The sequence below is a fragment of the Oreochromis niloticus genome, linkage group LG7 (assembly GCF_001858045.2).
Source record: "Oreochromis niloticus isolate F11D_XX linkage group LG7, O_niloticus_UMD_NMBU, whole genome shotgun sequence".
Lineage (NCBI taxonomy): Eukaryota > Metazoa > Chordata > Actinopteri > Cichliformes > Cichlidae > Oreochromis > Oreochromis niloticus.
Genome location: NC_031972.2, coordinates 24,403,349 through 24,419,851, shown reverse-complemented (window position 1 = coordinate 24,419,851; position 16,503 = coordinate 24,403,349). Strand labels below are relative to the sequence as shown.

The window sequence follows — 16,503 nt, the reverse complement described above, 5'->3', positions numbered from 1 at the left end:
ATGCTTTAGCATGAGCTTAAACACGCTGCTCATACTCAAACACCCCCCTCCCCCCATCCCCAATGTGGCTGAATTACAACAATTGTGCAAATTCCTCCACAGCAATGTGAAAGACTCATTGCCAATTACTGCAAAAGCTTGATTGCATTTCTTATTGCCAAGGGTAGCACAACCAAATATTAGGGTTAGGGGGTAATTACCTTTTCAGACAGGGCCAGGTGGGTTTAAATAGCTTTTTTTCTTAATGAATGAAATCATCATCTAGAAACTGCATCTTGTATTTGTTTGTGTTATCTTCATCTTTAATGTTTAAACTTATTTGATGATCTAAAACTCATGTGCGAGTGTAAGAGTGAAACCTAGAGCAGGGCAGCCAAATTGGAAGAGTTTAGAGCCTGAGGAACAAAGCTGAGAAGGGCATCAGACTGATGGGGTTCAGCAGTGGTGAGACTGCAGGTGAAGTGTCAAAAATATATGGGACGATCAGTGTGTGGGCTTATTGTTCCATCAGCAAGCATGGAAAGAAGAGCAAAATTCATAACACGCAAAGAACTTAACTGAAATTAATTGTTGAAAACAATAGGCAGTGTCCACTGCAGCTATCGTCTGTACTTTTCATATTACATTTTCTGATCTTTGATCATTTTTTGTGTTTGTGATGAACTCTGCTGTCGCTCCCCTCCCTATTCCAGCCCACTTGTAAACAAATCAGCATTCGGCCAACGCACAGCATCATTCACACTGAGGACCATATAGGTGGGATTTTGGAGGACTACATGAGAGAAATAGGAAAATGCCTCTGCAAACAGACACAACCGCAGTGGCATAAATTAAACATCTGGCAGAGCAGTGTGCACGGTGGATGAGAGAGCGGCTGCAGAAGTGGAGGCAGACGTGGGCAAGATGGTAAACTTTGACTGTTTTACTATTACAATAATTAATTCATTAAAATTTCTTTTTTTATTTTGTTCTAGCCAACTGTGAGGTCAAATTTAAAATGTAGGCAATGACCCGTTCAATCTGTTTAACAGCGGGCCCTCGCTTTTTCATTCCTTCTTTATTGTGGCGTAACGAAAACAACACATTATCCAAAATTCATTTTTTAACAGTTCCATAATGATCTTCTACAATAATGAAATTATTTATATGTAATATTAAGTAATGTGTTAGTTCTAATTAGTAGATTCTAAAATATAGTTTACCATTTACCATCTGCAAATAATTAAGCTAAATGATTTATAAAACTTATAAAGCACCTACAATGTAACCTTAAAAATCTGTTTTGTCAAATCCTATTTCTAATTCCAAAAATATATTATTTAAGAAAACACCTTTTCTGCTATTTCTGCTGTTGTTGCAGGATAGAGTCAGGCAAGACTGAGCACCAGGTCAAGAGAACAACACAATTCTCTGTCATTACTGTACAAGTTCTAATAAGAAAATACAACTAAATGAGCAATTACAGTGGACACAAGTCTGGAAAAACAAGAGTCACCAATATTCCTGTAGATTTAATTCTCAGCACAGAGAAATGTGATGGAAAGTCACTGTACTGTAAAGTCACCATGCAACAGCAAAGCCAATTCCTGTCAATCACTTAACATGCACAGTTAATGATATTAGCTAATGCCTTTAGCTAAGTAAAGAAAAAAAAGTCAATATCAATTTCAATTACAGCATCCTTAGCCTGATGGTGTTATAACTTTCTTTTCTTAAGCAGCAGCTATAGTTACTATATGTGTCAAAACAGCATGTGCCACATGGACAAAAACTGTAAATCTGTTGGACAAGAACAACCTAAACATAAAGTTACTAAAACTCCCTAAATGAAAAGTCATTCATTGCCTAATAGATGGTGTCAAAACTGTCAAAATGGTTTTTTCACAGGTTGTAATTTAATCTATGTTCTGATTAATATTTACCTTACAGTCTATGTAACACATATCTTCAATTCAAAACTAAGAAAAAATACAAGCATTGCATTAAACCCTGAATTTTTGTTTTTAATACGTTTGGGGACAAGTTTTAGTAAGTTTCTATGAGAGAATATTAGAGCTCAGGTGAGTCAAATTCTGTCACCTAGAGTGTACAAACCAGGACACGTATACTGGGGAGGTATGCCGGTGTTTAGCACTGCTGCCTCACAGCAATAAGCTCCTGTGTTTGAGTCCAGCCATAAAGGTTAAAGCAATGCAATTAAATTCATGAAACTCCGGTTTGAACACCTTCTTGGTCAGCACGTGTTATTCAGCAATAAAAAGTCAAAGACATGTTAACACCATGCCCAGGTACTCTGTGCAAACGATGACAGCGCCATATATTTTCCTGCAGGCCATCACTGTTAGCACATTATACGACAAAAGAAAGGCTGAGAGTAATCCCCACATGCTCTTCAGACACAGACTCCAGTGATGAAAAGGAGGAAATCATTTTCAGGCAGCACTGCGATGGAGCCAGTAAGTGAGGATAGTTCTATAGAGGAGTGTTATGAGGAGGAGGAGGAGGAAAAGTTCAAAAAAGCCAAGGGATTTAGGCTACAGTAGGCATATACTTTGATAGAAATAAGTGAATTAGCATGTAAGATGTAAGGAAAACAAGGAAAAACAAGAATTTCGATAAACAGAACATTAAAGTGTCTATGGTTTTAACTGTCAGGAGATGGCCATCAAAACAGCCTAAATAAGCTATAAAAATAATGTGTGGAAATGTTGGGGAACATGGTAAACAATAATTTGCCTGTAATGGATAGAAACATTGTTTGGTCCACACAATCTTTTAACAGTTAAAGAGTAGATGTGTTTTTTTATGATTATGTTTCCACATGCACTTTTTTAGATTTGAGAGATTTGCTCTAACATTGAAAAATGTAACTATGGTTTTGGATAGAACAGTACATACTTTATTATGATACCATAATACATTTTTTAAACTATCATAAGCAAAGGAACCATCTATTTTCTTCTAGGCTGGAGCCTTTCTCAGCTGTCTTAGAGCAAAAGGTGGGGTACACCCTAAACAAGTCACCAGCCAGTCACAGGGCTATCACGGAGACACATTCACACCTACGGCCAATTTAGAATCACCAGTTGACCTAACAAGCATTTCTTTGGACCGTGGGAGGAATCCAGAGACCTAAAGAGAGCCCACACAGGCAGAGGAAGAACTTTAAAATCTCACACAGAAAGACACCGGCCAGCAGGTGGATTCAAATCCAGGACCTGGCTCGCTGCCTAAACCAAACCACAAGACTTCAGAATTTGAAGTTTTGACTCTGATGATTATTCAGTCCTGCACTTTGGATGTCCCTGTGAACCCTCGTAGGACCTTCTATTCTGGAAAAATCACTGCAAGTGAATATTCAGTTGTGTTTCTTACAAAATGCCTATTCTAGAGCATCAGATACTGCCAACCTGTCATAGTTGCTGCAGGGACATACACAAGGTATTCCTGGATATCTGTACTTTAAGAGTGACTGTTCAATGTGCATCTTTTCCTAAACCTAACCAAGAAGTTTTGGCACCCAAAACTAACCAGTCAGTGAGCAAAGGTAAAGTAAACAGAGCACAAACTGAATTCAGACTTGTCATTTGTGATATTTTTGAATAATTTTCCTCGAAAAAATATTTGTATATTGTGCCATGGTGCAATGTGACAGGCTGAAAACACAAAGGGAAAAAAACACAAAAAAACTAAGTTTAAAAACTCAAAAGTTTTCCTGAGAACTGGCAGAGGTTAAAACAAAGCTAAAGGAAGTTTAGGACTTGCATTTATCTGAACATCGTGACCCAAAATGTACGTCGATGAAAGCAAAGCAAAAGCAATGCAGCTTAAGTGTTATAGTATGGTTAATCACTTATATCATAATTTACTACTTTCCCATTAGAGTAGGACTGGCGCACATTTACATGTTTACTTGGTCCCACCCATTCTGCAACACCAGAAAAACAACCCCAATTATACAGCCTAAGTCATAAAAAAATATTTTTCAGCGGCAGGAAGAACAAGAAGTCCTGGAACAGATGGTGTGGCCCCCACAGAGCCCTGATCTCAACATCACTGAGTCTGTCTGGGTTTACATGAGGAGATGGAAGCAACTGAGCGACAGCCTAAATCCACAGACGAACTGTGACAAGTCCTCTACGATGTCGGGAACAGCCTACCTGCTAAGTACCTTAAAAAGATTGTGCATAAGCATACCTTAGCAAAGAGTGGTCAGAAACTGATTGTCTTTTTCCTTTTTACTGCACCGGTTCTGTTTAGAGCTAAAAAAAAAACACAAAACAAACGTCCATCTTTTCATGATAAAAATATGCAACAAGCCTTTACAATACTTCTCATCTTGTGACTAGCGTCCCTGTGCTGTAATCCACATAAAACTTATAGCATGACTTATGGCTCCCTCCTGTAGCATTCCTTTCTGCTGCTCTCTGAAGGATTCGTATAAAATTCAATTTGCTTTATTCGAGACGATGGTGCACAGAAGCTTTTTGAAGCATACAAATTTGGATGGTTTGTCTTACAATTTGTTCTCAACATAACTCTACATCTCTTTTCATTTTATGACTTTTGTCTCTGTGTTATGATCCATACAAAATGACATATGGCTCCCTGGTGTAACATTTCCTGCTGCTCCTCTCTGGAGCCTCGTGTAACTACAGTGCCACGCAGGATAACCCAAGCTTCATCCATCAACTTACAATGCAACATTTCATTCACTGTACTTTTTTTGGTTTTTTTACAATGGATTTATCAAATTATTAATAACTGTGTTTCTCCTTTGACTTATAGCTTTAGAAACAATGCAGTATGTCTTTTTTCAGTGTGGTAAATGTTGACTTTGCCCCAGGAAAGATCCTCAATAAGACTCGCTCAATATTTTCCTTCCTGGTCAAACCCTTCAGTAAAAAGTACCTACGTTTTTGTTTTATGGTTATCGCCATTATAGCACTTAGAACCCATTAGAGGGAAAACAGGGGAAAACGGAGAAGAAAAGACGAGAGGTTATTTTATATAAGACTTTTCGACAAAGTCAGCTAATTCCACAGGCCTCTGCTGTTTCTTTAAGTAAAATCACTGCCCAGAACCACACATCCCTGCCAACTCCCTCCCAGAATTAATCCAGGAGATGTTAAGAGCCAACAAGTAATATCCCATGAGACTTTACTATCCTGGAGGTAGTTGCCAGTTTAGATTTCACAGCCTTAATGTGTGTGCAGGGTCACTTTGGGCTCTTCCGCTCTCACTTTCTTTCACAGTGGCATGAGATAATCAGTTTTAACTCAGCTTTTGGCCTGTTTCTAAAAACACCCCATAGAATGACTTTAATCCCTGTCAAATACACTTTGGCATCTAAAAGTGGCGAAGACACTGTTTGCTTAAATCAGCTGATGTCAGTACGAGCTTTAATTTGCGATTTCAAAATCGTGAAAAAGTTACAGGAAAAAAGAATATACAGACGTTGACTGAGCAAGTCGGCACGAGCGCTGTAAAAGCATTACCTCTGACGTGAAGATAAAAATTTATCAGGGTAACGAAAACGCATCCGTGAAATTTGACGCAGCAGGCAACAGCAACTGATGCTTGAACTTCACCAAACTCTAATTATGCTATCACAACAACTGTCAATGAAGCTGAACTGACTAAAGTTCCTGATGGAATATATTGTGACAACAGCATCGAAACTCACTGAGCTACAGTATGTGGAGATAATCTCTTGCCTCTGGGGGCACATGCAGAGTTTCTTAATGGGGCTTTTGAACTTTACATACTGAGGATCACCTTTCAAACATAAACCTTCCGCTTTTTATAACCTTTTATAGGAGTACAGAGGTTATGTTTGCCCAAGAACCATTTTTAAGCCTTTATAGGGGTTCCGGCCTGTTGCCAAACTAGAAGGCAAAAAAAGGAACATGAAGTCACCAGAACTTTGTTAGGAACACCTGTTTATCAAAGTGGATCTCGTTAACCCCAATTTCTAATTAGCCAATCACATGGCTGCAACTCAAAGCAACTTTAGCCATGTAAACATTGCCTTGAGGACCTGCTTAAGTTCAAACTGAGCATCAGAATGTGGAAGAAGGTGTGGCATGGTTATTGCCACCAGATGGCCCGGTCTGAATATTTCAGAAACTGATTATTTCCTGGGATTTTCCCCACACAACCATCTCCAGGATTTACAGAAGATCATCCAAAAAGAAAGAGCTCCAGTTTTTGAGGCAAAGATGCCTCATTGATGCCAGAGGTCAGAGAAGTCTTCTCTGCTTGTTTCGCTATATCCTTCGAGCCAATAGGAAGGATACGGTATCTTAAATAACCAGTCATTACAACCAACGTTTGCGGAAGAGTATCTCTCAGTGCACAACACGGCAAAACTTGAAGGAGATGGGCTACAGCAGCAGAAAACCACACCAGGTGCCACTTCTGTCAGCTAATAACAGGAAATTCAGTAAATTCACCTTTACCCTGTAAAACTATGGACTCACCAAATTCGACAATATAAGATGGAAAAATGTTGCCTGGTCTAATGAGCATCGATTTCTCCTGCAATATTCAGAGAGTAGTAGTTTGGTGTAAACAGCATGAAAGCAGTTATCCATCGTGCTTTTTATCAGTGCTTCAGGTCGGTGGTGGTGTGGGGGATATTTTCTGGGCACAATCAGATCTCAAAAGAGCACCATTGGGATTTGGTGGAACAGGAGATTGTCATCATGGATGTTAAGCAAACAAATCTGCAGCAACTGTGTGATGCTATCACATCAATATGTGCCAAAATGTCTGAAGGATGTTTTCAGCAACCTTGTTGAATCTATGCCATAAAGAATTAAGGTGGTTTTGAAAGCAAGGGCAAACTGTACCTAACAAAGAGAAGAGTGAGTGTAATATTTATGTACAACAACTTTTTCCAAATAGTTGGGATACTGAGTAAAATATAAATAAAAGCAGGTAAAGACATCAAGTGTTGAAAACATTTTTGTGTGTTTTATTTGAAAAATATAAGATACATACATTTTAAATCTGATGCACTTGTTCCAACACAGCTCTGCTTGAAAACCGCAGAACCAATGAACCCAATGCTTCCTGTTGTTACTCGTTATAAAATTTTAGCTTTCTTTGTCAAATTTTTCATTCCACAATGGATTAAATGTTTTCAGTGGATTATATTTATGGTATTTAGCACTCGTCCCCTTGATAAAGTCTTCAAAACCGCCCCTGAAAAGGACAAACATCTATATATCATTCAGCATTAATGGAACCTAAGTTACCCACTAATACACCCCCGTAGCGTCATATTATTGTTGAACAAGCCAATAATTGTTCTCCTCTTCAGCTCAAAGAACGTTTCGTCCACGATTTCCAGAAAGAAATCAGAAAGTGCATCTTAATTAATCTCATAAAAATAAAAAAGGTCAGGAAACATTAGCGGTATTCCAAGATTTTTTTTGCATATTTTTTTCTTGTACGGTAATAATTTAACTTGCATTCCCATAGCAACAAACTAAAAGACATCCTGAGACCACTCCGTGATTTCGGAGCCCAGAGATCACGGCCACTCAATATTGGTTTTTAGCCTTGTCCCTTGTGCACAGAGATTTCTACATTTTTTCTCAAATATTTTAATAACATTATCTACTATAGAGCCCCCCACAGGCTCTATTTACATTGAGAACTGTTGCACTTAAATTTGTGAACTATTTCTATGTCATTTTTTTAAATTCTGAACAATTCAGACTAAGCTTCCCTGTATCATCTCAGAGATGCAAGAAACACTTCTATTTTTATTAGCTGGAAGCGCTATCTGTCCCTACCTTAACCAAACATTTCTAATCCTTATGACTAAGTTGACTGTTGTGTTTTGACTGTTCTGTTTGTTGCCATGGACAAATAATGCTGAAAGAAAGCATGTGACATTTTCAAAGATGATGATCTTTACAGAATCATATAATTTTAACATTATTGTTTGATGATAGACTGGAATAGACGTGAATAAACTGTGTTTACACTGTCATTATGTACTGTTATATGAGTAAATCAACTCTACTGTTATTGTTTCAAGACAATATTGTGTGTGTGCTCATGTTTATACATCTTTGTGAGGACCAAAATCTCGACTGTTACAATACTTGAGGGAACCAACAGCCCCTTATGTGGCCCAAGTTCCAGGCCTCACAAGTTCGAAGGCATTTTTGAGGCTCAAAATGTGGAGGGTTAGGGTTAGGCATTCATTTCTGATGGTTAGGGTTAGGGTAAGCGGCTAGGGAAAGCATTATGTCAAATAGATGTCCTCGCTAAGATATAAAAGGCAAGTATGTGTGTGTGTGTGTGTGTGTGTGTGTTTAAGTGAGAGCACAAGTGAGCTATTATTAAATTAATGCTGAATGAGTTTTGGTTTTGTAACTTTTCAACTGTCCATTCCAATTTCCCCGTCGACTCTGGCCAGGCCCACACACATACAAAGAGCAGGCAAACTTCAAGTGAGAATCCTCCCACGTTTAGTATAGTGCCCTTTATGCCAGGCACTTAGGTATCTTTTTAGTGCTATGATGAGTAAGTGATAATAAAAACTGTACATTGTGCAAATAAGGCAATTTAAATGGTAGAGTGCCATATGAAAAATTGAAGGGGAAAAAAACATCCCTGTAAAGGTAATTTTTCACCCCGATACTTTTTTCTGTTTGACAAAGAGCTCCAATCTGCAAAAAGTGGCAGCACCACATCCTACTGCATGCCAGGCTGTAGATATTTCCAAATGTCCTGATGGCTACTCTGACAGTATGTGAGTGTGTGTAGGTATGCTCTACAGTATGTGCCTGTCAGTGTGCTCGTCTCACAGAGACAACCTCTGGGTGAAAGCAATCAGGTGGCTGGAGACATAATATCCTCAGAGACTGTGAACAGCAGGAGGCTGACTGACAGGACAGGATCTGTTTTTTCTTCTTCCTTTCCACTTTCACCTGAAGAGGCTGACCAAACTGATGAGAAATGGATCAATCTTTGGATACCTTCATATTTTGTAGTGGTTTTCAGCTTGTGAGGAGAATCACTTCCCTCAAGAAATGTTTTTTTTCCCCAAAACAATTTTCAGTAAAACGAAAAACTTTTTTTTTGCTACTCAGGTATTCACAGGTGTGGCATCATCACTAGAAAGGAGTCCATTAGAGCAAATGAGGAAAGCTGTTACGTGATCACAGAGATTTGTTAAAGCAAATTCACTGTTTAACCAGCATCACAAAACGCACAGCTCTGGTAGGTTCAGCAAAAAAAGCAGCTTTGATACAGTAGATCTGAGAGATATTTACAGCAAGAGTTTAGGTAACATTATGAATATTTATCACTATTTGCACTTCTAAGTTATATTTCTTCTCCTAAAAGAATATAAATGCTTCTGCTCATGTCTTTTGTATTCCAGGAAAGATGTGATTTGCCTTGGATTAAAACTGGAAACAGAAAGATTTGACTCGTTCTGAAGGTGACAAAAAACCAGGAAGACTCAGTAACATGTTTTAACCTACTGTCTACTTTCAGCTGCTTCCTTCAGGGGTCGCCACAGTAGATTATCTTCCTCCATCTCACTCCATCCCTTGCATCCTCCCCTGTCACATCAACCCTTTGTCCTCCTTCAGTGCATTCCTCTCTGTGGTCTTCCTCTCTTCCACCTGCCTTCTTCACTAATATGTCCACTATCCCTCCTCTGCACATGTCCAGACCATCTCACCCTTGCCTACTTTGTCTCCAATACTGTAGCCTACTTTAACTTTTACTAAAACCTAGCTATGTCCAACAACTTAAAGTGACTCTTTAAGCATTACATACTATTAAAAGGTAAACGTAACCTAATTTACCTGAATATAGTCATTTATGAGAAAAAATGCTTTGGATAATGAGGTTAAATTAATAGTGTATTATTTTTAAATTTGTGTTTTAATGAATCCAACTTTAAGCTGTCTGCGTTCAAAAATCTGTACAAAAATTTACATGTAAATACTCAGAGCAGAGTAAGTGTTTTGTGTTTGAGGCTAGAGATGATTTCTACCTATACCAAGGTAAGAGAGGATGTTCAACATAGAGCTTCAAATAGCATTTAAACACTCTGGATTAAACTGATTTTCCCTGGATTGGCATTTTAAATCGAATTTCTCCACAAGCCTGTGCAATTTTTAAAGTCACAGAAAGCTTCATCTCACAGTAAAATGCATACACTCAGGCATCCTAAACACAATGGCACACGCTCACAAGTACACATTCACCCTCATCTATTATTTTTTCCAAGAGCAGATCAGCTCAAACTTAATGAAAAGATGCATCCCTTCTGCTTTGCTGGGTTGTGTCTGCAGCCTGTTGTTATTCCTGGTGCTCTGCAGTGCCACGCTCACACACTGCATCCTGCTCCAACAACCAAACCCACACACTCTCTAGGCAACTGTCATTGTTCATTCATGTTAATATTACACGTCATTTTGTATTCTGCCACAACAGCTTACAGCTAATTATATGTCTCATAAATTATATATGTCCTGTTGGCTGAAAGGACATCATTTGCATTTCATTAGGTGAATGAAATCACTCAGCAAAGGTTGATGTATTTATAGTGTCTCTTATTTCATGACCATTAACTTTCATTCCCATAAATCTTGTTCAGATGTATGAACACAAGTGCTCACTGTGGTTTGTCATGGGGGTCGTACCTGTGCACAGGAGAAGAGCGGTGAGTCCCATCCACCGGAGCGGCCCCATGTCTCTCCTCGGACTCGTGGTAATTCGGTGGAAGCCGGATGGATAGCTCCCTCAGCAGAAAGCAGCACAACTTTGCACACAATTTATCCCCTCTGAGCAGTTCTCCATTTAAAGCAAAACTGTTGTATTCCGTCCGAAACCACCTGCCACCACAGACATGAACACAGAGCGTCACCCCAGTGAAACACAGAGCATGTTTGATTCGACAGAGGGCAAACAGCAGGGAAGTAAAGTCCGCATTTTTCGTTTTCACTCCCAAAATGGAGAATTTATATTAATCAACTTCTTTTTTCTTTCAGCGTAAGGTTTTTTTTTTCACCCACAGGACAAAACAGGTGCTTTGGGACGTGTGAAAACAAACCGTCTGTCACAAATCACACCCAGCACCCAAAGGATGCTCAATATTTGGCAGACCTCTGCTGAATTTGTGCCATAATTTTAACAGCTTAGAGTCTCACTATCTTTCTAGAAAATAAACATGTTTTTTTCAACAACTGTCGAGTGGGAGGCAACGAATAAAGCAACGCAAACGTCATTCAAAGGAAATAAGAACAAGTGTGTGAAAGTGATGCGGTGTTTCTCTTTGGCTTCTTACCATTTCTCTTATTGCACAAGATCCGGGCGCCGCGGTCTCATCCAATGTTGGCATGTGGTTTGAAATTAGAGCGGCTTTTCCTTATCAGGCTGCAATTTGTATATATATAATTTTTTTCCCCCTAAATCAACGAGGTCAGCAAAAAAAACAATCCTCGAAAAAAAATTCCAAACACTTTGTAAGACATTCTGTTTTCTTCTTGTTGTATTTCACATAGTGGTGGATTTACAACGGTCCAGATCGCCTTTGTAGTTCACGCGGAGGGCTAAGTGTCGTACAGGACTTGTATTATCTCACAAATAGTCCTGCAACTTTCCGCACGGCGAAGACGCGTGCACAGATGAGAGCGAGCGCGGGAGAGAGGCGGTGGTGAAGCGGATCCTGTTGCCGCTCTGTAGCCTGTAGTTGTGGACCGGAGAGTGTTGGTGCAGAAACTGAGGGGGTGGAGGTGGAGGGAGGTGGAATGGGACGCGCACTCCTGGCTGAATTGGCAAATTAGAGGGTTTGCGGGCGTCACGTCAGCAAGTATAGTCCCATCAGTTTTCTAAAGCTCAGATCACGAGACGACTGCGCTTTCTGTCCCACATCGTTGGAAATAAAGATAATAGTAATCATAATAAATAAAGTTGGCACATTAGAAAGGAGCTTGGCACCTCACGATGCAGGGTAATTACGCTGTTGGTTCGGGGGCGAAAATGAACATATACACGTGACTCATGGCGGAATAGACACTAATTACAGTTGTCCCAGTAGGGAATGGAGATAAGAATTATTTAACACTGTTTGGAATAAACCGATTTTTACATGAAAAGCTCAATGTCATGTGCACTGCCTTGCAGGAAAAGAAATCTGAGGCACGCGTTTAGATTTAAAGCATTTTATTAAGAATAAAAAATCAGGTTCAGCTGGTTAATTATGGCAAAACAGACCGCATCATTTTACATTTCTCCGCTCCTGCCTGTCAAGTTGGCTGGACAGCGAATGTACACTTGGCGAAGAGAGAGTGGAGCACTGCAACCTGTTGTGCCACAGGTCGTTCATGAGAACCAACAGTGCCCTCTATGGGACACCTCTGACTGCGAGCAGCTGCCCTGGCTCAGCTTCATGACTCAGACCTTGAGAGTGCTGCATAATTATGAGTGTTTCTTAGATCAGCTGCAGGCTGAACATGATGGCCAACCTAACATGGCACAACGACACCATAAATACTACTGTTATCAGAGCTTGAGCTCTGGGTTAAAGAAATCAGTGACATTTAGAAGGTGGCGCATTTAAATGTATTTTTCTATTCTGCCTTTTTCAGTGGATAGAGCCGATCAATAAAGAAAAATAATGTTTATCCCAAAATCTCGCCACAGTACTCTCGTTAGTATGTAAAAAGGTTAGCTAGTGAAGATTTTAAAGTCAGCGTTCCCTGCTGGGTGAAAGCCCAGTGGCCAAGCTGTCAGTGTTCACATTGACTATTCTTTAAGAGAAAAGGGAACAGGCCATTATGGGGCACACAAACCAGAGTCACGTTGAAAAGTATCAAAAGGGTGACCCTGCAGCTCCAGCCTCTTCACATCAGTGCCAAACACCGATTACAGACCATCAGCAGAGCAATGGAGGGACCCTGTGGGTTTGAAGGAGAAAAATTCCCTCCTTTATCCCCTTTCCTGCTTCTTGCTCCCTGCTCCTATAGCAGCATTCAAGTAGAATAAGATATCAAAAGAGAAACAAATTATGCATTTTCCCCACAAAGCACAGCGCCAGAGGAGATCTTCCCATAACACACAGCTGATTCGAGGTTAACATAAAATATGAACGGCACATTTTATTGTTGCTGGTTTTTTATACTGACTTCCACGATGATGTACGGCTTCAGCTGCTTTCAGGATCTTGGCGTGTCACATCTTCACTCAAGCGGCAAATCCAAACATATAATTATCATTTCCTGCACGCTATTTACAGAAGCCACTATGTGTCCTGTAATATGTTATTACTCTAAAAAGAAAAAAAAAGGATGCCTGAATGATGCTAAATTAATGCTTTACAGATCGCTAAGTGGCGGAAGGTGTTTGCCAATATTCATGTTAGAACCGCAGCAATCAAAACAAAGTCACCAGCTAAAAAGAAGTATCCTTGAATTGTTTCTTACATAAGCCTCTCTGTCTAACTTCCTTCCTCTTTGCTTATGCTTCTCTTCACAAAGCTCTGTCTCTCTTGTTCACTTTACGGTCGCAGACATATTCTGAAACATTATGGCTGTGACCTAAACTAATCATTTATGGCTGCTTGTGAGAAGTTTATTGTACTTGTATTGCAAGTTCACCTGATGAGAACATATCACATGTTAAACGTCTGGTTTGAGCAACTGTGCGACTCACACGCATCAGAAATATTATCTAAATATCAAAGGTGTTCATGAATTGAAAAATTGAACTACTGTGGATTTTACAGAAGTCATCGGTTTCACCTAACAGTTTGCACAGTGAGTGTTTAATAAAGAAATGATCAAAGAGGCAAAAATACACTTAAAACAGATTATCTGATGCCAGTGTAAGGCAAGAGAAGAGTTTGGGCATGATCCTGCTCAGACACACAGCCTCCAGGAGAAAGCTTGACTGCTGTTTTCCTCCTGGTGAGCATGAGTCCCATGAGATGACACTTGTTTGCTCTGAGCGTCTCCTGATTTTGTTCTGGGACTGGTTGCTACAGCTGCATGCTTCAAGGCATCAAGCTCAGCTTGCAAAATGGTGAGAGGTTCACTGAATGGGTTGACTTTCTTAGCATTTCTCTCTTTTTTCCCTTTCTTCTAAGGAGCAGCAAAAATTGTGATGTTTGTCTCATGCAACAGGCATGACCAGAAGGACGAACTCTAAGCATTCAGTTCAACTCAGTTTTATTTATATACTTCACACTTTACCTTTTATACTTCACCTCGAGGCAATAACAGTTCCTTCACTGTGCTTTATGTTGCAAGGTGAAGGCCCTGCAATATCTGAGACAAACAGATGATTGCCTTATGAGCAAGTAGGTGGCAATAGTGGAAAGGAAGAATTCCCTTTAAACAGGAAGAGATCACTGCCATCTACTGTGGCTGGTGGGGGTGGGAGGGTGCAGCTGAAAGAGATGAGAAAAAAAGAAGAACATTGGGAGACCAGGAGCATTGCTATGCACCTCAGTGCTTGGCCAAGCTGCTTGGTGGCTGAGTCCCTGTGGTTATTAAAATTAAGAGGCGTGGCTCAACACTTTTGTCCAGACATATATGTATGACCTCTGTATGATTGCCATGCTACCTTATCCACTAAGTTCAGGAACTTTTTATGTCCTGACAGCAGTACACATTTGTGTAGGTTTTAATGGAACATTGGCATGGATGCATAAAACTGGCATCCAGAGGGCCTCCTCGTGGATATTTCAAGCATCATATCCTTCAGTTACTGCATTATGGCTCATTTTTATGCACCAATTTGTGCCTAAAATTGGTGCATAAAAATTTTATACAATTTGTGCATCAAATTTTTATGCGATTTGTGCATAAAATATATGGAGGTAATCTCAGTAAGACTTTGCTATCACATATTGATGTGCACAAATTTATGCAATTTGTGCATATCAATATATTATGGGAATGTGTCAATTCATGGAACACACAAAGGTGGCAATTCACAATGTAATGGAATATCACATAAGTCAGCAGTAAGCATTCTGTAATTCTTACTTTTCTCAAGTAATAATATCCATATAATGTCCTAATATAACAACCTTCTTTTCTCTTCAGGCTCCTCCATGCTTATCAACCTGACTGCATGCACACTGCATCAGAGGAGAAGAGCATTTGCGTCTGGCGGGATAATTACCTTTGCAAAGGAGTGAGTCATTGTATGAGTTCATAATTCATATTAATGTAGATTTTTTTTCTTGCCTAAAAAAGACCCAGTTATGAAGCAAAAACGAAACACTCCTGCCTGAGTATGTATGAGTGGCATTTTATCGTTTTTTATAAATTAAATAATTGAATAAATGATTCTTTTTGTGCTTACAATCATAAAGAATTGCAGATATTCTCAACATTTTGGAGGCAAGTGCAGGAGCCACACTGTGCAGAGCTTTGTTTTGCTGCTGGGGTGGAGGGGGTCTTCCCTCCACCCCAAGTTAGATTGTAATGTAATGTCTTAAATTATCATTTTTACAAGACACTTAAGATGCTTGTGTCTGGTTTACAACAGTCCTTACAAGTTTTCAAGTCAACTCTGATAAATACGACTCAGAGTCTCATCTCTTTTTTACAGGGTCGTCTGTCTGGCATAGGCACCGTTAAAGTGCACAGACCTTGCAGTGCGAATTTGCATGCAGTCATGTATTTGACAGCATTCTGCCAGCCTTGGATAATACGCCGTGTTCGATCTGTTTGGCTATACTGCTGGCATTACAACTAAAGCTCCTGTGAGCTGAGATCCATTGGTAAACACCTAATGTGGTATTTCTTTGGTGCGGTTCAGTTCCGTTCTCAGGTAAGTCTATCTGGCTTCTTATGCAGCAGTGGAATGAAGAAAAGCATCTCTTCTGTCAGTGACCCATACATCATAACGGAGCAGCATAAGTGGCGATGCCGAAAGAATCCTAAACGGTGAGTGTAAAGGCTGAGTGGAGTATTAATCGCACTGCACCTTCTCTATAAATGTTAAATTGAGCTGGTTAGCTGTGAGCCCAGCTCCATTGTTAAGGTTTTACAACAAAAGATACAGCAGTTCATGTATTTTCTTCATAATGCAGTAAAACCTGAACCCTCCTACTTAAAGAGTAAAGGAGAGACAAAAGCAGTGAGTCAGTAAGCACTGATATGATTAAATATCCCCCCCAATATCTCTCTCATACATGCACATACATAAACACGCACACACAATTTAGGGTCATTACCAGAGGCTGACCTGATTAGGGATTTAAAAAGAAAATTGTTTTATGCCCTTCTCGCAGCAGGGGCAACACAAACAAAACAATATCATAATGTGCTGATGAATGAGAGTGGAAAGACAGACGCACAATGACGGCGATGCGTTATGAATAAAAGATCAGATGCCGCTGCGAAACACGTCTTCCTTCACATTGAGATGCACCTTTTAGGCATTCTTCGATGCAAATGAAGGACCGAAGAGTTCAGAGACAGAGTGTCAATGTAACTCATTGAGAAAGAG

General features: G+C 39.7%; 1 protein-coding gene across 1 annotated transcript in view; it reads right to left on the bottom strand.

Annotated features, from left to right (window-relative positions):
* The window catches only part of si:dkey-112m2.1 (transmembrane protein 132C), a 162,441-nt gene extending 150,544 nt beyond the window's left edge, over nucleotides 1-11,897 (bottom strand). The window contains exons 1-2 of the mRNA XM_005451342.4: nucleotides 11,327-11,897; nucleotides 10,683-10,874 (exon numbers count right to left, since the gene is read on the bottom strand). Of these exons, the coding sequence (XP_005451399.1) occupies nucleotides 10,683-10,731 (49 nt within the window). The 5' untranslated portion in view covers nucleotides 10,732-10,874; nucleotides 11,327-11,897. The remainder of the gene's footprint in view (nucleotides 1-10,682; nucleotides 10,875-11,326) is intronic.
* Nucleotides 11,898-16,503: the final 4,606 nt, after the last annotated feature.